At 34.1% G+C, this 23,100-nt stretch overlaps 1 protein-coding gene across 1 annotated transcript in view; it reads right to left on the bottom strand.

The window, feature by feature from the left end:
* Positions 1-13,138: 13,138 nt before the first annotated feature.
* Positions 13,139-23,100, bottom strand: part of CCDC102B (coiled-coil domain containing 102B) — a 288,333-nt gene continuing 278,371 nt past the window's right edge. The window contains exon 9 of the mRNA XM_009192893.4: positions 13,139-14,581. Within this exon, the coding sequence (XP_009191157.2) occupies position 14,581 (1 nt within the window). The 3' untranslated portion in view covers positions 13,139-14,580. The remainder of the gene's footprint in view (positions 14,582-23,100) is intronic.

Here is a 23,100-nt window from a genome sequence, read left to right as displayed (position 1 = left end):
ATGTAATATTTGTGTCACTCTGTATGCTTTCTATATGAATTCATCTCATGAAATCTGACTCCCAATGATAGTTGTCAAAAGTAAAAAAGCACCATGTCAATTTCTTATTGTGCTAAACTGTTCACCATTTTACTTGATAAATCAGCTCTTAATTGTCAGTATATTTCAGAGAATGACAATTTTTGTCATTCCTATAAATTCATGAAATATTTAATTTGGTCCTTAGATGAATTAGAAATACAACAAAATTATGTCTTACAAAATTTGAGAATGTGGTGGGCAGAATATCAAGTTTCCCTCTGTGACCTCCGTTCCCTTGTCTCCAGATGTAATTAAGTACCAGTCATTGACTTTGAATTAATCAAAACAGAGATTGTCCACGTGTGCCCACCCTAGTTGCACAAGCCTTTTAAAAGCAGCAAGTTTTCCCTGCCTGGTGGCAGATTTCAGCATCTGGATACATAAAAATTATTCAGTGCATCACTACTGCCTCAAAGATGTAGTTGAAAAAAAAAAAAGCAATAACTGGGGACTTGTCTTAAGACCACAGACTAAATTCTGCCAACAACAAAAATGAATTTCAAATAAAATTTTCCCCATCTGCACAAATCATTCTTGTTGGCCCTTTGATTTCAGTGTTGTGATATCTTGAGCCATGCTGTGTCCGGCCTTCTGCCCTATAGCATGTGAGCTAAAAATCGAGTGTTATTTTAAGATGCTAAACTTGTGGTAATTTGTTACACAGCAATAGAAGTGAATAGAATAGAATAGAAGAATAGAATATGCAAACCCCTCAATTATACAAGAAAATCAAATATGACACAATGTTAATAACTGATAATTTAGTCTTTTCTGTGTCTTAGGGATAAGATCAAGCACTGTGTTGCCCATTCTCAAATTTAATCTTCACAACAATTCCATGAATTAGATATTTGAACAATTGAAAAGAAAATATTGAATTAATCACGTCTTCATAGAAAAAATCCATTAGCATAAAGATTCAACTGAAAAAGATACAAAAAGCAAGACAAAATTGTACCCAAAGTATGTAGACAAACATGAATTTTATATATTATATATTGTTAATACCAGTAATGTGTAACAAAACAGAATGTTACTGAACGTGCTCCCACAAGAATATTTGTAAATTTTCTAAAAATAATTTGCATAAGAGATACCATAATAAATATGTAACTTTAAGCACTCAATTCTAATCTTGAGCTGCTCAATCTCAAATCTTATTATTGCATGTTGAATCAATAATAGATAACATCAGAAATGATACTTTTCCAAGATTGGCAACTTTTATTATTTATGCTCTCTTGAAGGAGCTCAATTACACTGAACCTATTTTTCCCAACCATAAACCTAGTACATCCTAGACAGCATATATTTTTTATAGTTTTAGGGTACAATAAAAAGTTAAAGAAATGTGTTAGAGGTTTAATTTGCCTAAAATATAGGTAAATAACATAAGTTTGATATATTGTTTGATTTTTGTCATGCTAAACATTTCTGAAATCATTTGAGCCAGAATTTATTGATAAAGGCAGCAAACATCAAAAATAATATTGTTGTTCCACTAAGTAAGCTAAAATTAAATGTAGCAGGGAAGACATCCAGCCACATAAGAATTGTCTTCCATTTTTTCTTCCATGATCTTTATCTTGTCCTCATGGAATGAAAGCCTTGAAACTGAATAGCATTTTGTAAACAAATCACATCCATTATGTTAGGACAAATTTTTTGTCAATATTAAATATATAAAAGAGCTATATGGGAAAATGTTTACTTAGAAACTCTCTTAGTCTATTTTTGGTTGTTAGCAGAACCCCAGAGACTGGGTAATTTATAAAGAAAATACATTGATTTCTTACCATTCTAAATGTTAGAAAGTCCAGGAGCAAGGGCCTGGCATCTATGGAGGGCCATCTTGCTGTGCCATGACATGGTAGAGGGTATCACATGCTGAGAGAGCAAGAGCGTGCATGTCCACTCAAGTCCCCCTTCCTCCTCTTAAACAAAGTCACCAGTCCCATCATGGGAGTTCCACCCTGATGAGCTTATCTAGCACTAGTTGCCATGCAAAGGCCCCAGTTCCAAATACTGTCAATATATGAACTTAGGGATTAAATTTTTAATGTAAGAAACCTTGGGGACACATTCAAATCACTGGAGGAATATTATATACATTTAAAATCAGAGGCGCAAATGTGTGCTTAAAGGGTATTGTAATTTTCTGGGCTTGATAAGATGTATAATGTAGAAACTATAAAGAACTGGCAAAAAATATATTTTCGAACTTTGGGATGTATGGAAACATGATAATACGTTCCAAAAAATTGAATATTTGCAATATTTCTCCATCCCTTCATATGTATAGTTTTATTCCAAAAAGAATTTAATGTGAATTCATATAGTTCATCTTTAGATACAAATATTAGTTTCTATTATATTCAGTATGGTTTGCTTGCAAAAAATTATGCTTGTTATATTAACTGTGAAAATAATATTGTTTGAGCTATAATTAAAATTTGAGCAATGTGATTTAATTTCATAGAAATATAAATATAGTATTATCCTACATGTAATAAAGCACTGAACTTTAAAGGATCTAGCAGTTCTTAGTATAAGAAAAATAAGAAAACATCTTTAAAAATAGAAGGCATCATTAATATTGTAATTATTGCTACTTTTTCATCATTATTTTAAAAAGAAAATAAAAATCTAAGAAAAATAACCCTCAAATCATTAATTACGTCTTCTGCCACATACACTCATATGTGTAATATTTTGTGAACTATTGACTTCTCCTTAGATTTGTTTTTTCATGCTTCTATAAGAGAGATGATATTTAAATACAAATAATAAAATTCCTTAATGTTATACTTCACTGGTTTATTTAAATTTTGTCCAAATATTAATTATAAATCCCATATTTTTTAGTGAGTCCCATATTAATTATAAATCATACTGTGTATGATGATTCTTACGTCATGCTTCTTACAAACTGAAAGGGATTTTGTTTAAGACTCCAGAAAGGAGCATTCTCTGTAGCTGAGCAGCTTGTACAGTCACGGGCAAGGAGAGAGAGAATGGTAATGGAAAAGCTGTGGTATTTGCTTTGGTTCTTGGTCCAACAAGTAGATCAACAAGTAGATAGCTTGTCTGCTACCCAGGAAATGTGCAAACTGACAGATAATGTTACCCTACAGCCTCATCCCACCTACCAGCCTTGGACACCCAGGACACATCACTTCTGTCACCTAAAAGCAAGAAAATAGGAAAGTCAGCTTCTTTTTACCACTTATTTTCTTCCTTGTCATTCCTCATTCTTATCTCTCCCTCTCTACTTGTTATCTGTTCCCTTCCTTTCTCTCTCTTTCTAGGAAAGCTAAAGAATCTGATCAATGTTGACTAGAGTCATATGATCCTTCTTCTTCATCTTCAACACCATCAGTGTCTTTCCCTTCATACACTGGTTCTCAAACTTGTACTTAAATTAGGCCACCCAAGAAACTGTCAAAACACAAATGCTAGGCTCCACCTCCAGAGTTTCTGATTCAGTCAGTCTGGGGTGGCGCCTGAGAATTTGCATTTCTAATAAGTTACAGGGTGAGAATGCAGATGCTGATGAGGCTGATCAGAGGACAACTCTTTGGAAACCACTACCTATGTGTGTGTATATATATAGTATAGATAGTGTAGCAGCTAATGCTTACACAAAAGTTTCTTTATGCCAGGTATTCCTCCATACTCTATACATTTATGAACTCATTCAGTCCTCATAACAATAACATAGGAATGATTAGTATCCCTATTTACATATGTTACATATGGAGAAACTAAATCACAGAAAAATCAACTAAATTGTCCAGGTGATTTTAAGCTAACCTGTGGCAGGGCAGTCTGCCTCCAATCTAGTTGGTAGCCACTCAATGCCACTGTCTCCACAATCTTTAATGAAAAATGTTAAGCCATGAAGCAAACTGGTATTGCTATAATAGGCTGTCATGGAAAAATTGGAAATTTCACCCTTTTATGTGAAATATATTAGACAAGGAATTCAGAAGAGAACACTGAATGGGTAATATACTTCATGTAGTAAGCCAGTAAAAATATTAAATTGGTTTCAATATTAAGAAACTTTCACTTTAATTTTATGTATTTTCATATATTGACCTACCTTTTCTGATACCCTAAAACAACTATAGTTACAATATAAATTCTAAGTATGAAACAGCTGCGTTGCCGATTAACTTTTTGTAAGGTATTTTCTTCTTTGATGTTGTTATTGTTTTATTGTTACTACTTTATATTATTTTATATAAGTATTACTATGTATTTACTATTTTATCCTATATCATTGTATTTATAATACTTGAATGCTATCCTTTATTTGCTGAGTTCCTTAAGTTTGCAATTTCTTATTTCTGAAAATATTTTTGTTAAAATTGCAATGATTTGTAATAACTTTAGAATTTGTTCTGAATTGCTTAAAGGCATAAAAATTATAAAAATATCATTTTAAGATATGATTTCTGATAAATATCTGAATTTAAACACTTGTATTTCTTCCTTTTTAAGAAAAGTATCATTTCAGTCTTATGTAAAAAGACTTTTTACATAATGTTTATCAAATTATCAAAAGATACATGCGATAGTTGAATCACTTTAAAATTATTTGCTTGAAATTCAGTCGCCACTGTTGGAAGTACTTTTGGTGTAACTGTGTTGAATAGAAGTCATATCACATTCAAATGTGAAAGAAAACCAAATGTTATTTTCTATCATCAAAAAAATCAAAACTATGATTCCATTTTTCTGAGAGTACTGTTCTAGATACTAATACAGATTGTATTCACAAACATCCTGTGTGTAACCAAAACCACAAAATTTCAGGCCCTCACTTTTCTCTGCATACCTTTATTACATTTTATTGAAAGTTTAAGTTTACATATCTTTCTCTTCCACTAGAATGTAAGCTTCAAAAGGGTTAAATTGAAACGAATTGTGATTTATTCACAATATCAATGTTCCTTGCAGAGTAAATGTCCAATAAATTGAAGGGGTGGCCTGCCCCTCCACACCTGTGGGCGTTCTCGTTAGGTGAAACGACAGACTTGAGAAAAGAAATGAGACACAGAGACAAAGTATAGAGAAAGGAAAAGTGGGCCCAGGGGACCCGCACTCAGCATACAGAGGACCCACCCGGCACTGGTCTCTGAGTTCCCTCAGTATTTATTGATCATTATCTTTACCATCTTAGAAAAAAGGAAGTGGCAGGATAATAGGATCACCGTAGGGAGAAGGTCAGCAGTAAGACATATGAATAAAGATCTCTGTGACATGAATAAGTTTAAGGAAAAGTGCTGTGCCTTGATATGCATATGCAAACATCTCCATAAACCTTTTTAGTGCACAAAGGGCAACATCGCGCGCTAGCAAGTCCCACCTTTCGCCCTAAGGCGGTTTTCTCCTTTCTCAGTAAACAGAACATACAATCGGGTTTTACACCCAGATGTTCCATTGCCCAGGGACAGGCAGGAGACAGATGCTTTCCTCTATCTCAACTGCCAAGAGGCCTTCTTTCTTCTTATACGAGTCCTCCTCAGTACAGACCCTTCACAGGTGTCAGGCTGGGGGACGATCAGGTCTTTCCCTTCCCATGAGGCCATATTTCAGACTATCACATGGGGAGAAACCTTGGACAATACCTAGCTTTCCTAGGCAGAGGTCCCTGCGACCTTTGGCAGTGTACGCATCCCTGGGTACTTGAGATTAAGAGAATGGTGATGACTTTTCACAAGCATACTGCCTTCAGGCACTTGTTTAACAAAGCACACCCTGCACAGCCCAAAATCCGTTAAACCTTGAGTCACCACAGCACATGTCTCTTGCAAGGACAAGGTTGGGGGTAGGGTCACGGATTAACAGCATCTCAATACAGAACAAGATGTAGTCTCTTATGTCTACTTCTTTCTATATAGACACAGTAACAATCTGATCTTTCTTTTCCCCACAATACATTTTTTTAAACTGACTTGCATTTTTATACAAACTGCAGTCTCATGTTAATTACAAAATATTGAGCAGGACATCAAAATACAGATTTTATTGTTTAATTATTTAATTACTTGTTAATTTGTATTTAATGGGGGTAATTCTGCTGTATATAATGTGTGTTGTCTAATAGGTATAAATTATAAGAGATGCAAGAGTGAGTTATTTATTTTCTTAGTGCCATCCATCTGTCCATTTTAATTTCTAAATGAAAATGAATGATTGACTCTATTGAAATCAACATTTAACAAATATTTTTTAAAGAAGATTCTAGGTGCTATAGATTTATCTATAAATTTATCTTTTGTTTAGCCTCAGTTTTACCAATCTGCTTTTGTTTTATCATTTATTCTAGTTGGGAGAATAGAATTAATAAATATTTGGCAAACTATGAAAAGATATTTAAAAAACACTGAAACAGTTTGCTTTAAATATTAGGAGATAAGAATAAGAAACATAGGAAGACTGCACACGTTTTAATAATGCCCAAAAATTAGTTTTCCTGCTCATTTCTAGCTCCATAGATTTTAAACAACAAGTTTGTAGCCAAATTGTGATTCTGAGTCAAGCAAACACTGTAGCAGAAAGGTCATTTTGCAGAAATAATAGTATTTTAACTTTCTCCTCTCTGGGTGAGTTAATGCCATGATGCAGATGCCTTTCCTATTTAGATAAGAGAAGATAAAGGAAATTGTATTGTAATTTTAATATTTCCTTTGTCACTTTGAATAAAATCCATTAATGCCAGGGCTTTTACAGAGCTGTCCAATATGAACAGAGAATACAGCCAGGTTATTAACCAAATGTAATTGCTTGGTGCTAACAGATCGTTGAGTCTCTATCTGACGCTTATTTAACTTCAGAAAGGCTATCAATTAGGACACCACATTTCAAGCGAGTGGGAAAATTATGCATGGACACTTTCAACAGAAAGGTGACACTTTAATAAAACAGTACATATCATTTTTAGAATACCAAACTCCTACTGTAGTATTGTTTAAAAAGGAAAGAACTTCATACATTTGTTTGGTCCCCTGGTGTCAAAAAGGCATGAGGTGACTGATAAGCCCAAACCTCAAATGCTACATAGTATACATATCCAGAGACAAGTGGCCCTGATGATGGCAATCTGTCCAAACAATTCAGAGGGTGCCTGTCGCATACAACTCTGTGTGCGTGTGTGTGTATGTCCCACATGTTCCTAGCAATGCAATATGCTAATTAGAACATTAGAAGATAAAAATATTGTTAATTGCTTTTATAAGTTGAATACTTAGGTTTTTTTCCTTTTTTTTTCCCAGATGAAGTCTTGTTCTGTCGCTGAGGCTGAAGTGCAGGGACACAATCTCAGCTCACTGCAACTTACACCTCCCGGGTTCAAGCAATTCCCTGCCTCAGGCTCCTGAATTGCTGGGATTACATGCTGGGCTAATTTTTGTAATTTTAGTAGAGACGGGTTTCACCCTCTTGGCCAGGCTGGTCTTGAACTCCTGATCTTGCAATCCACCTGCCTCAGCCTCCCAAAGTGCTGAGATTACAGGTGTGAGCCACCGCACCCAGCCAGTTTTGCATTCTTCAATCCAGAGACGTTTGTATCCAAATATATGATTCATACATGGATTATTGGTGGGAGAGGGAATTCCCATTGGAGGGGTAGTAGTGATAACGGGAACACATTGACTTTGACAGAAAGAAGCCTGAACTCAAACCCCAGGATATATAAAATGACTTTGTTTTTAGGTGACAGTTTTGAGGGCTTCTTGTGCGAAGCACCCCTCCGAACACATAATAGATTTTATCTCATGAGGTTAGGCAATCATTTGATCTTTCTAAGCATGTGTTTCCCCAGGTATAAATTAATGTGTAACCGTATATTAAGAGGAAAATTATCATGCATCCTACTCGACATGGTTTCTCTTCTTTATATGTTTTATTCCTTTCATGAAAGAAGAGATTTAACCTGATCAGTCTCATGTGATGTACTAACTGAACCAAATTCCATATTTAATTGAGACACGATGCTTTTAGAGATCGGTTGATTTCTCATGCACTTGTGCCATCTCTTCCATTTATTATCTCTTTCTTACGGGCCAGGCATCGTAACTAATACTGGATAAACTGTGATGGACAAAACAATGTGATTCTTGTTTCCATGCATCTTGGAGTCTCTGTGTCTCTTTCTCCCATCCAGCCAGATTGGTAAATTGACTCCTGAACTGTTCCTTTGGGAGAGACCTCACCAGTCATCTTTCTTCTCTCCATCACATTTAACAGAAGAAGCTGAAGTCCACTTCTTTATCATGTGTTCTTTTTACTATACATGGGGCCAGATCATGAAAAACAAACCTCAGGATCCTTACCTTTGGTGTGGTTTTGTTTAGACAAATATGAAGGAATACCTTAATATACGTTTTATGCTTGAAATTGGCACATACACTTTTCTCAAGCAATAAAATTAAATGGACAATGATTTCTAAGCATTTGCTTATGAGAAGTTTTATTTCAAAATCATGTTATGTAACTTTTTTTTGAAATCTAATTTCAGATTGGTATATTATTTTCATTTGCTTTCCAGGAAAGATAATAGGGACTGGGCAGCATTTTTGCAGCCTAACAGCTTTATATTTGAACAAAAAGGAAAGTAGTTTCTGGTGATATCTAGCAAATTACTCCATAATCCTGTGCAGAAGTGTTTTCAAATCAGGAGTTAGTTGTGACTTCCAGAACTGATAATAAACACTGTAACATTTTACAACCAGGTAAGGCAGAGCTATAAACCTACCTATTTTCAGAGGAAGTATCGCTCCTTCTCTTCCCGCAATCCTCTGGAGAGATGCCCAGTCCAAACATAGAAGCAGAATAGTCTATGATGTCCACCCTCTGCTTCCAATTTCCTATCCACCCAACCACATGACTTACAATTTCCCTGAGGCCACACTGAAACTCTCTCTTGTCCTAATATCATGCCCTGAGCAGTATTATCCTCAGGAGTTTGCTAATGGTCCCCATCTTTCTGTTTACTCAAAACTTTTTTTTTTTTTTTTTTTTTGAGACGGACTCTTGCTCTGTCGCCGAGGCTAGAGTGCAGTGGTGAGATGTCGGCTCACTGTGACCTCCACCTCGCCTCCCGGGTCCTGGTTCAAGCAATTCTCCTGCCACAGCCTCCGGAGTAGCTGGGATTACAGGCACATGCCACCAGGCCAAGCTAATTTTTGTAATTTTTAGTAGAGATGGGGTTTCACCATGTTGGCCAGGCTTGTCTTGAACTCCTGGTCTCGTGATCTGCCCTCCCTGGCCTCCAAAAGTGCTGGGATTACAGGCATGAGCCACCACGCCTGGCCTATTCAAAAGTTCTTGACTCAAGTGCAGACACAAGCTCACATGTTCACACAAACTCTTCCTGAACTTGTTCATTGCAGGTTATATCATTCTGTCTCTAAATTCCTATAACACATGTTCCGTGTATTTGACACGCAATTGCCTGTTGTTCTGTGGTGTCTCTTCTAATTTTGTCTTGTGTCTGCTATGTTGTTATTGTATACGTCAGTATATCATCTCCCATATACTATAAAGAAAAATCCTTGAATTCTTCAGATAAGTGCTTAGAATATAGTGTGGTATTATTGATTGTAATTTTGAATCACTCATCCCAGCAACATATTTCCAAGTCTTTTGATAAAATGTCCTCATTATTTGTGTTTTGAATATCAGAGTCAGAGACAAGCTCACACAGGCAATATTGGGAAAAAATTCATGCATACCTTTTCACTATTCATTAATATAAGTCAAAAGTTAATGCTAATTGAAAAGAGACAGTGGGCCAAATTATTCCTCATTTTTAGGATGAGGCATCTGAAGCTTAACATGTCACTTCTCCAAGTCATACAAGCAAAGAGGAAGCCAGGACTTAAACCCAAGTCAGATTTATTTCAAACTATTTGCCTCTCTTTGAAAATAGTTATTTAGGTAATAAATGTGTTGATTAGTAAAACACACAGCATAAAGTTTCCAGCGAACACTTCAATCCACTAAGCCATTTGCCTCAAAATTATTACATTGTATGACATGAAAAAACATCTGACATAGCATCTAAAATGCAAGATAATTTTTACAATATTGGTTTTACTTACTGAATAGTGACATAGAAAACTATTATTAACTCCATTTTGTAGATGAGGAAACCAAGTAAGCAAACCTTCAAAGAAGGTGCCTACTTTGACTTCTCAGCCCGAAGTATTTCCATGATGCTATTCACACTTTCTAAAAAATGTATGTAGTTCCTCTGTCTCAAATGTCTTTCTCCAATCATGATCACCTAATTATTGCCTCTTGCTATTGTTTTAATTAGTCTATTCCAAAATTCGAGTACTTCCATTGTGATAATATTAAGAGGTGAAGCTTTTAGCCAGTAACTAAGCTATGAGATCTTTTCCCTCAGGAATGGGATCAGGTGCCCTTATAAAAAGTACTTGGCAAGATATTTTGATCCTCTCATCCTTCCACCTTCTCCCATGTGAAGAAACAAGGCTCTTTGCCTCTGGAGGATGAGGTTTCATCTTGGAAACAGAGAGACCAGATCCTCACTAGCCAAGTGCCTTGATCTTGAACTTCCCAGCCTCTAGAACTGTGAGACATAAATTTCTGTATTTTATAAATTATGCAGTCTGTTCTGTTACGGTGGCACAAACTGGTTGTGACACTTCCTCATTCCAATAAAGACCAACCAGCTATCACTTTTATTATGTAGGTTTTCCTGAATATTTACTCTGCAAGGAACAGTTTCACTTATTTTTATATTTCCAGCACATAGTAATTTCTTAATGAACTCTTTAGCTTAAAACTTATTTTGAAATTTCAGTGCATTTATTAAAGTTCACATTCCTTTATTTTAATTGTTATGTATTTATTTTTGTGGAAAAATCTTTCTTAATCACAACTTCCAAATTTGGATTAAGGCTCTTATTTCCCTTTAAACATTACTAACATTTTTTTCAGGATTATTTTTCCTTAGAGGGGAAAAAAAACACCAGCAGAAATTGGCATCACACCAAGTGGGCTGATACAGCAAGAATGCACCTGGCAAACTCAAATCATTTTCTTTTATATGTGTAAGTTTTCCTCTGTGGAAGGCCATAATAGGTCACATAGTAGCTAGGGACCAAATACTTACGCTAACTAGATATTACTTCCTTAGTGTCTTATATCAACAATGTTGATTCTCTTGTAGATACAGAAGTCTTACATATCTTGCAGATACATATAATCTAAGTAAACCTTCAATTTTATGTATCTCTCTGTATGAATTCTCCCATCTGTAGAATTAAAAAATAAATCTACACAAATGAGTCAATGGTTTGGTTAAATAGTCATAGGTAGTTGATTTTAAAATAGGAATTATCTTTTATAAATATGGAATTAAATTCAATAAGAGAACGTAGAGACTTTAAAATACATTTATATGCATAGTTTTAAAGTAAAAATCTTTAAGAACATTATTCATCATAACCACATAAAACAATCAAATATTTTTACCAGTTCTTGACTGAGATATAAGAGCAGTTTTTGTCCTCAAACTAATCAATGGCAAAGTAAAGTGTTTTGAGTGAATATAATGTCCTAGTAATTATGCTAAATATTATATATTTTACCCATTTCACTATCAAAATAATTTCATGTCATAGATGTGATATTCATATTATAATGAAGCAGACGCTAAAACTAACGACTTCCCCAAAGTCACATGTATTGTAACTAATATACCAAGTATGAACTCTCAAATCTATGCTCACTGAATGTTCTAAATTTAGTACAGATTGTTGACACAATTAAGAGATTATTGGAATAATCTTTAGTGTTTTTATTATCATTCAGAGTTGATGAACACAAACACTGTAATTCTATAAGGTTTATTTTTTGGAAATATGACCTTTCAAATGGTTCCATGTAATGCAAATATAACACTCTCCCTCACATTTTTATTATTTATTTGATGGAGGAAGAACAAATGAAGTTAAGGATGTCTTGATTAAGAATACTAGTAAGAGTGCTGAAAGTAATATTGTGCAGCTTATAAAATAAGAAGCTAGGTGAAATCCAACGCTCAATTTTACAAATAACTTAATCATAATATACGTTTTAACATTTCCAAGCAGAAGTGAGTATAAAATAGTGGCTTAAAATTATTAAGTTTTTCAAAGGTATAGGGTTTTTTTGTTGTTGATGTTTTTGTGTTTTCTTGGTATGTGTATGTGTGTTGATAACATTAAGAAGGACGCCACATTAACACTGAAAATAGCAAGTTACTCTTTGCTATGGGGAAGACGAGAGGATTTGTATCTGGCCAGTGTGAAAGAATGTTGGCATATATTTTACTATCATACTACTGAAGAAAATGTATCAGCCAGTCAGATTTGAAATAAGCAAGCCAATCACTGGTTTATGTTCTTTAAAAATGTTAAATAATCCTTTAAATATTAAAGTTATTTATAGTTTCCATAAATAATACTTAAAAATTTCTCTGTTGGGAAAAAATACATTGATTTCTAGAAATTTTCCGTAAGAAAACATATACATTGATTTTAAACTAAATATGATTTAATATTTTTTGCTAAGTTCTATTTTTAAAAATCTTATTTTAGGCAACGTCCTTTGTTAAAATGTTACCTTTAAACAAATAACATGTAAAAATGACATGAAGGCCGGGCACGGTAGCTCATGCCTGTAATCCTAGCACTTTGGGCGGCCAAGGCGGGTGGATCACAAGGTCAGGAGATCAAGACCATCGTGGGTAACACGGTGAAACCCCGTCTCTACTAAAAATACAAAAATTAGCCAGGCGTGGCGGTGCACACCTATAGTCCCAGCTGCTGGGGAGGCTGAGGCAGGAGAATGGTGTGAACCTGGGAGGCGGAGCTTGCAGTGAGCCGAGATCCCACCACTGCACTCCAGCCTGGGCGACAGAGTGAGACTCTGTCTCAAAAAAAAAAAAAGAAAAAAAGAAAAATGAAAGACATGAAATGTGAAATTTCAAAAATAAAAATAAATGTGATATAAATTAATACAAAACACCAAGAAATGATAATGCAAAAGATGTAATTTATTAAAAATTATCAATCCTAAACATGAAGTCTCTGCTGTTTATATTGTAATACTTAAAATTTCAAGCCATCCAATTATTTTGCAATCTTAGTTTTGAAAGACTATATGAATTTTGTATGTGTAAATGTTGAATATACATTTCGTAGGTTTAAAAGGACTATAAAAAGCAAGACCATAGGTAAGAACCTGAGCCTAATTTTTTAACTTGAGTGTCAGATCTATGACAGGAGATTTGCAATAATTAAATAACATCCTGAATCAAAAGGGCATACGGTTACGATGTCACAGAGGCAACTGTTTTGTATACAAAATTGAGCATCAGACTTCCCACTATTCTTTTTCAAATATGGTGAAGTCTTTATATTGGAGCTCAGAATTATAGGTGACAAAGTGGACAGAAAAGGGTCTGTGGCATATGGTAGACATGGACTTGAAAGACAAGACCACAATGTTCCAATCATGTGAAACTGAACAAATTCCACTATAACCTTGATTTGCTCATCTACATAATAGTGAGAATAATACTACCCCACGAAACCCACTGAGCACAGTGGACAGCATATGAAAGCAGATAATGAAGGTGGGCTACGTGTGCTACCGAGTGGCATTGTTCCATGTTGAGCCATCTTTCTGTAGGCGCACCTCCTATCTATGGCAGGTATCAAATGCACACCAAAGACTAACTTGGTCACCAGGCTTAATTCTTAGCATGAAACTCATTTTTTAAGCCTTGCTATAAAGATATTTTTTTCTAGGAGAATTTTATAAGTACATAGTGAGCTTTGTGCTCATATTTGGCAGTACACATGGACATAACTTCCAAAATCAGCTGTGGGTTGGCTGAGCTCAGCATCCTGCTATCCCATAGGAAAGCAGAGGAATGAAAGCCACATTTACATGTTGGTTAAAAGTTATACATACATGCAACCAAACACATTCAACTGTATTCCTCTTTTAAAGCAAAATATGAGCAGGTTTAAAATCATTCAAATCTTGTATAAACACGGTATGCCAAATGAAATTGTATAGGATAGCTACATTTCCAAACTGATTAAAAGGCCATAATTTAAAAATAAAAGAACCATGGTACCCCATATAACGTAGGCTAGAAAATGATAAAATCACAACAATAAAGTTAATTATTGAGACAATAATATAAATCATTAAACACACAGATAGTAAAACTCTCAATAATTGATTATAACTTTATCTAAATGCTTAGGTTATCTAAAATGAGGAAAATATTTGCATAGAAGGCAACATTACTTGACACTCATAATCTGCTAGTTAAGCTGAGAGGCTAGCAATGCCATAGAACAGAGAATAACAGAGCCAGGTGACAATCAGAAAATGCAGTCTTTAAGTTTTTCTATTCCACTTTCAAACTTTGAAGGGTCAGTCGTATAGCTGAAGGTATCATCTAAAGTAAGAAAAAAAAATTGGTAATTAGGTAGACAGAAATATCATGCTTTTCTTTATGGACATCATAAATCAAGTTAATGTAATTTTACTATAGCTTTAGCATATATGTGCTTACAGAAAAAAAACAAACAAACAATCATTCCCAGGTAGAAAGTATTCTCAGATGGAATCTTGTACAAATAACCCTAAGCATATTGCTAAATATACATTAATTCATAATAATATATTTTGTAGATTAATATGCCTAATTTTGGATTTTAGTTCTTTCTGTAATCATATGTCAGATCAAAACATAATCTTCTTGCATATACAAACTGATTACTTGAACTTTCAAATGCGTCCTAAAGACAGGAGTAAAGTTATTAGTCGGAAGTGGGGCCTGGGGCCCTCCAGCAAATTTATGGTAGATTACAATGGAGCTGCTTTGCTAGAAGAAATGCGAACACTATTACTAAGCTACACATTTGGCATCTCTATTTTAGATGCCAAATGACGTACCAGTTTGATTTCACCTAAGCCTTCCCTGACATTGTGCAGTCTTTTTGATATCCCTCTTACATGCTAATACTACAATCTGAAAGTCCAAGAAGAAAAGGAAATAGGGGATTTAGGAAGGATACAGATGTGGGACTCAAAGATCTTCAAGAAAGAAAAAGAAAAAAGATTGGGATATAATTTGTGACAGCCAGTTTGTTTGTTTGTTTGTTTGTTTTGTTTTGTTTCTCTGGGATAGAAACCAATAAAAAACAATGAAAAGAAAAAATAATTTAATAATGCCAGTATTTTGCCCATTTTTATGTATGGGTAAACAGTAAATGTTTTCACTTTCAATGGAAGAAAAATTCATTCAGATGTCACAAGGATTTAAAAATAACTAAGTAAATAGCATCTTTTGAAACACTTAGAGTGTTTAAGTCTTTCTGATAAGACTATGTAATTTAGGAAAGGAAAATAAAACTGAGAAAGGGCTGAGTAGTAACTAATATGACTTATTCTGGTAGGTAAAGTAAGTGAGTTTATAAAAATTATAAATAGTATATTGTGTTCTAATGGGATGTCCACAAACTATTCCTGTCCTTGTCTTGATACTAGAGATTTGGATTCTTTACTTTTTATAGTTCTCTCTCTTCCCCTCCCCTGCCTTCCTCCCTTTTCTGAAAAATAGTTTCTGCATGCTCAGTCATGACACAATATAATTTCCTGGCATATGGGAGCTTGTCTTCTAAAGAAATTAAACACATTGAGCAGACTCTCAATCATAATAATAATAATAAAAAACTATCAGAAGTCTAACTGCAATAATATACCTAAGAAAACAGACAAAGCATATATTTCGAGTTCTTTTCCAGCTTAGCATATATTTCTAGTTCTTTTCCAGCTTAGCATATAAGTATTGGGAATAGTTTCTTGCTTCATGATTCTAAATATAAGCACCAATTCCCCTTACAGAAGAAGAAACATATTAAGAAAAAAATTAAACCTCACTTAAAAAAAATTTAGTGGCGGACATCTTACTACTCCTGCAATGAATGTTTTACCTCCGTTGAATTATGTAAATGCTTTCAGGGATTTGAAAATAATTATTTCAGTAAAAGAATGTAGAGCTCCTGAACTGGCATAATTTCCCACAAGAAAAATTAAATCAGAATTATGTAAGTACAGCGCTGCAAATCCAGCTGGCCCTAAGGCAATGTCTGCGAAGAGGGAGCATGCAGCATGCTGTAAAATCTCCACTCAAGCTCTGCCTGTCCTCTGCAGTCGAACTTGTGTGATCATTTGGAGTAATACCACAAGGACATGAAGCATCCATGGTGTTGAAAAGGCATACAAATAAAAAGCAGTAGAATATTGCGGCAAGAACTCAAGCAGAGTACGAAAATGAGGGGGAAGAAATACACTATATTAAAAGCAAAAGAGATTGGAAAGTATCTAACAAATTTAAGCTTGGTCTTTGTTGAAGCGAAGTGATTTATAGAGGAAAATAAAAATCGTAGTGAGTAGTAGTGACACTAGGATGCTAGACTAAATGTGTAGTCTCTACTTATCAAATTATTCATATGTTTGGAAATTTCTCCTTTCAAAGCAAAGATCCACAGGGAGGGTTTTTTGAAACCATTTGGATTTCCTAGTCAAACTATGGTTCTCAGCCATGAGATTCTTTATATTATTACAATTAATACTAACCACCAAGTAGACTCAAGTCCCCTCATTTACTTTTTGTTTGTTTGTTTGTTTCTTTTTTGAGAAGGAGTCTCACACTGTCATCCAGACTGGAGTGCAGTGGCACCATCTCGGCTCACTGCAACCTCCACCTCCTGCGCTCAAGTGATTCTCCTGCCTCAACCTCCTGAGTAGTTGGGACTACAAGTGGCACCACCATGTCTGGCTAATTTTTGTATTTTTAGTACAGATGGGGTTTCACCATGTTGGCCCTCCCCGTGTTGAACTCCTGAGCTCAAGTGATCCACCTACCACGGCCTTCCAAAATGCTGGGATTAAAGGTGTGAGCCACCGGGCCCGGCCTTCGACTCCCGTCATTTTCTGCACTGTATCCGTACATTTCCTATTGAGAACTCAAAATTATGTAATTTTATTCATATTTTCATTTAATTTTTGCTTCACTACCCTCCCCAGTAGACACAATCACACCCAAATTTCAGTGGCCATTTCTGTCATGTCTACTGCGTCTTCAGAAATTGCACCATATTTGAAACAGAAAAAGGGACCACATATTTGTTTATTTAATGAATGCCAAATGATAGACCTAGGTCTAACATAAAGCAGAGGAGATTATCTTTTCTTGAGAGAATACTGGTAATTGGTAATACGTGCCATGACTTGTTAGCATGTCCAACCTTCAGTTCAGTATCCATTTTCTAAGAATTTCTCTTACGTTAATGAGAAATGAGAACAGACTTATATAAATACGGTTGTTTATAATAAGTTTAAAATAATAAAAAGTTTAAAATAATACTTATAATATTTTAAAATGTGAAAGGATAAAACTAAATGTTTAACAACAGGAAAGTAATTTTTAAAAATAGTATATTCATATCTTAACATATTATGAATCTATTAAATGGTGTTGTAAAATATTTGTAAAATATTAAACATACATTTTTGATGAAAAATGCTCAACTTTGCATAGACATCAAAATTGTGACTCTATAATATACATCGGCATATATTTAGTATATATATATTATTTAGCATACTTATGAGACCATGGGTGTGTGCCTGTTCACAACAAAGTTGTATAAGATACATTGTAGACATTATGAACTCTGGAGACTGACTACAAAAATGCCAATACTATTTCCGTCACGTAGCAAGTTACCTAAATCTCTTTTTCTTCAGATTCCTCCTTTGTGAAATGGCAAAAATATAAAGTTGATGATGAAATTAGATGAGTTGCTTAGAAAAAATGTAGAGCAGAGAGCATTCCACAAGTCTTTATGATTATTTAAATACGCACCTAACACTATATGTACAAAAAACATGTATACACACATGCAATCACAAAAATATGCAAAATAGAGCAAAATATTATCAGTGAACAGTTTTTGTTTCTGAGATTGTGGATAACTTTTGTGTTTTAATTTATGTGGTCTAAAATTTTGTCTGGAATAAGTAAATATTGCTTTTATAATTATAAATAAAAACTATTTTGCAAGATATTAAAAAACAGGTGGACAGATAACATATACACACATATAATACATACATACATAATGCTTAGAATAGTGCTGAGCATATAGTATTCATTTTAAGAGTGTTTAAGTTAAAATAAATGACAATTGAGGAATTGGACATAGCAATGCGTAACTTGAGAATATGAAGCCCAAGGAATTTGCAAGAAAAATAGTTAAAGACAAAAATTAGAATTGTAAGAGCAGGCAGTATTGGCCTAGCGATGTTTGGGTTTGTAATTCTTTCAAAGGCTTGAGTACGTGCAATTGCCTACATGGAAGGGACCAGTATAAAGAAAAGGCTGGAGAACGTATGAAGAGAGACAATAATTTTTATGACAAAGTTCAGATTCCAGATAAGCTGAATAAAGTAAGATCAAGAATAAAATAGGATAAATTTGTTTTTTTGTTTTTTGGTTTTTTTTTTTGTTTTTTTTGAGGTGGAGTCTCGCTCTGGGTCCCAGGCTGGAGGGCAGTGACGCAATCTCGGCTCACTGCAAGCTCCGCCTCCAGGGTTCCCGCCATTCTCCTGCCTCAACCTCCCGAGTAGCTGGGACTACAGGTGCCGCCACCACGCCCGGCTAATTTTTTTGTATTTTTAGTAGAGACGGGGTTTCAGTATGGTCTCGATCTCCTGACCTTGTGATCCGCCCGCCTCGGCCTCCCAAAGTGCTGGGATTACAGGCGTGAGCCACCACGCCTGGCCATAAATTTGTTTTAAAGAAGAAAAACTTGTATGTAATTCTGGTATAAGGAAGGTAGGGCTGCATGCAGATAATAGAGATTTGATTTGTAAATGCAAAAAGCATACCAAGTCAAGAAATTCTCTATTGCTCTGCAGAATCAGACGGAAGGTGCATGAAGATGGCCACTCGGGAACGGTGGTCCAGCAGAGAAGGCTGGTGGCTCCACGTAACGACCTTGGTAATGGGTTAAATAGTGGCAAAGACCTCGTCTACCATTAGGTCTAAGTGCGGGTGTCAGTTGAAATAGATACACTTTGGAAGTGAGCATTAGCAGGTATATAGGAGAAGAAAAGAAAAAGGTAATATTGGAATTTTGCAGGGTGGATCGTTCAGAAACACTTGATCACCCATTTTCAGACTTTCCTAATATAACCATTCTGTAGCTCAGTGAATAACTGCTTTCACACTCCAAAATATCTCATCTCATAGTTAAATTAAAATACAATGAAGTTTGGTGCTCTCTTAAATGATGAATGTAATCCTAATTTTTGGTATTAAAAATAGGGTATAATATTTTTAATAACAAGCAAAACACATCATATGCAGTTTATATTTAATCACTATATAGGTAACTTTCTCCAATATATGACCAGTTAGTAAATAACTTAGGAAACTAAGTAGAAACATCAATTGACCATCCAAAGTTTTAATATCCTAATTTGATAAAGTCCCTTAGCGTTCTAACCATTGTAACTTACATTTGCAAATTAGTGCTAATAAAACCCATCAGACGCTGGCTCCTCATTGAAAATATTTGTGGGCATTTTTTGGCTTGTGAAATCGTGCCTGTAAATTTTATTACTGCTGAGTCAACATTTCTGATATCTTTTTAAAAATTTAATATTTTTAATAAAAAACATACACACTAAATCTTAGATTTTGTAGAGAAACTCTAAATTTTTGACTCCATGACCAGAAATAATATTTGACAATATAGTTTAAATAAATGAAGGTACTTATTTTTAGGGGTAAGAGGTGACAGACTTTTAAAAATAAATGTAATAAATAAAGCTAACATTGCTGAAATGTGAAGAGCAGAGCTCAAGCAAATTTAATGCAATGAAGTATATAATGTAAGCAGAAGATTCAGCAGGGTAGGTGGATTCCAATTCTGCACTTAATGTCTTAAAGAAGTTAAAGAAGCAACTCAGCAACTTCTTTTCTTTTCATTTCTCCCTTCTTCCCTCCCTCCCTTCCTTCCCCCCTTTCTCTCTCCCTCCCATAAGCACACTTCATTCTTTGTTTCTGAGCCAGAAATTCTATAATATATAAGTGAGTTACTGAATATTATAATACATATAGCTATTTTTATTTACCATGAAAAGACATAAATAAAGTATAATTTTGTAAAAGTTATATTACAGATTATCAGCATTCATGTTCTTACATTATTTCCAATGAATGGGGAAAGTTAGATTTTGCATGGGTCACTGAGATGTTTCCATTATTCTTATAGTGAAAAATGCAAACTCTGCCAACTTTCTGCTTATACACATGCAAATTTACCTTAATAACTTAGACCACTTTCTTTGTACTTAATATCAGCATTTTTCAAAATGGGCATTTCTGAAAGTGGAAGACATTTCTTAAATTGGAATACCTTGTCACTATTAATTTTTGCTAGTTGAGTGTGTCAATTACATATGTCATAAAATGATTAATCATCAAAATTTAATAACCATAAGTAAACATGGAGCATCTGCTGTGGTACTAGAAAATCATCCGTGATTCAATCAATATTTTTGTCCTCACATCTGACTGTGTAAGCAAGTTTCACAGCAAGAGTTCTATAGTGTTCTTGACAGACGTGGCAATAATAATGTTGAGATAATATTGCAAAAGTGAAGAGCTGCATGAACATTCTAATCCCAGGTTTCTTAAGCAGTGAGTCCTATGTGCCTATGGATTACATAAACTAAGAAATATAAACCCATGTCATACAAATGACTAAGTTTAATATTTCATGATTTAATAATCATGAAAATACAACAAAGAAAAAGATAATTTAAGGTATAAAAACCATGAAGAGAAATAGTTTAGTTCATTGACATGATCTGCATTTTCTCCTAAGCAAGTCAATTTTAAAAGAAATATCTAAATTATAATTGGAGTTATTGAACAGTCATAGATATGGTAGCAGGAAAATATATAAAATATTAAGATACACTCTTGTAATCCCAGCACTTTGGGAGGCCGAGGCGGGCGGATCACGAGGTCAGGAGATCGAGACCATCCTGACTAAACACTGTGAAACCCCATCTCTACTAAAAAATACCAAAAATTAGCCGGGTGTGGTGGCAGGCGCCTATAGTCCCAGCTACTCAGGAGGCTGAGGCAGGAGAATAGCGTGAACCCGGGAGGCGGAGGTTGCAGTGAGCCAAGATCGCGTCACTGCACTCCAGCCTGGGCGACAGAGCAAGACTCCGTCTCAAAAAAAAAAAATTGAGATAAGGTGAGAAGAAATGGAAATCTACACACAAAAGGCATTTTCAAAGTGCAGAGAATGTGGTAAATTTATCAGGAAGATGAAATAAAAATTTCTATAATCATAGCTTAATTTTAAGATAGAAAAATGTAATGAAATATTCACAAATATTATGTAATATATTAGATTACAAATTATTAATTCACATTCCAGGTTACTTGAAAATAATAGAGTATATTTGGGTGTAAATGGTTTATTTATTTTATATTAGAATGGAAAACAAATATAAAATTTAAGTTCCATTACTCTACATAATTTTTACTTAGCATAATCTGGTAATTGTGAAGAGCTAGACACACATCTTAGAATTCAAGGCCATTGCTCTTATTTTAGAAATAACTGTGGGTACAACAATGGTAACATATTCCTTAAAATAGATCAAATGCCTTGCTTTAATTCTATATAAAAATCTAGCACTGAGCTAAGATATTATGAAAAATGATAATAAATATAGTAATATTTAAAGATCATAAATAGAAATAGCATATATGATTGATTAAAATGATAAATTAATTGAATATATTTCACTTATATCTATTTGTGTGGGTAAAAAACATTAGATCTCTTTCTTTTACCTCCTCCTATACCTCAATTCTTATCACCAAACTGGACAACTTTATATGTTAAAATAATATATGTATTTTTGTATTTCTGTATGTCTGATAAAAGGGCATATAAAAATGCTCTAGGCAGCTGTACAGCAAATTCTACTAAAGGTACAGCCACCATAATAATGGTGATTGTGAGTTATTTTGTTATAATATAAAATGGCAATTAAATACTATTTAATATACAATGTGATCATTCATTTAGGAAGTTGATTAATTTGGTTTTAATTTCCTTTTTCTCTGTAACATGAAGAATTAAATAACCATAGAATGTTTTCTATTTTATAATCTTCTTAATCATTAAAATAAGAAAAAATATTTAGAAATACATAGATTACTAAGAAGAAAATTTGCCCATTCATATTGAAATTTTTCTTCTCCAAACCAAAATAAGAGAAAGACTATGAAAGTTCATTGAGAAACAATGTAAAACAAAATAGTAAATGCAAATAAAATATATGAAAACTGGTCAGCCATTTATTTTCCAATAAATGCAAATACACACACACACACAAACACACCCCTCAAGAAAAATTAAAATGTTTAGTCTTGCAATTTTATCCTTTAACATGTCAGAGCTTTCCTATTGCTTTATTCACCTTGCCTCTTAAACTTAAATACGTTTTCGTACTACATCAGCATTTTGATTCATGACTTAGGAAAAAAATAACAAAGATAATGGCTCTATTTCTGCAGATCTTGTAAATATTATTTATTCAATCTCAAGATGTATTTCTGAAAGAAATATCGACTTACAAATATAGAAAAATTGGCAAGCTGACACTTGTTTAACATTGCCTTGCTTTTACTCCATAATTTTTTTCTGGTACTCAGTTTCTCCCCAAAAATATATTTTACAAAGTTGAAATATACCAAATGACTTATGTTTCACATTTTCAACACAAAATTCCTTGCCCACCTGCCATGATATAACATTTTTATAAAATGAAATAAAGAAAAGAAACTGCTTTACTTTCTAATGGAAAATA

Source organism: Papio anubis, chromosome 19 (genome assembly GCF_008728515.1).
Source record: "Papio anubis isolate 15944 chromosome 19, Panubis1.0, whole genome shotgun sequence".
Classification (NCBI taxonomy): Eukaryota; Metazoa; Chordata; class Mammalia; order Primates; family Cercopithecidae; genus Papio; species Papio anubis.
Note: the sequence above shows the minus strand (reverse complement) of the source record. Positions and strands in the feature narration are given on the sequence as shown.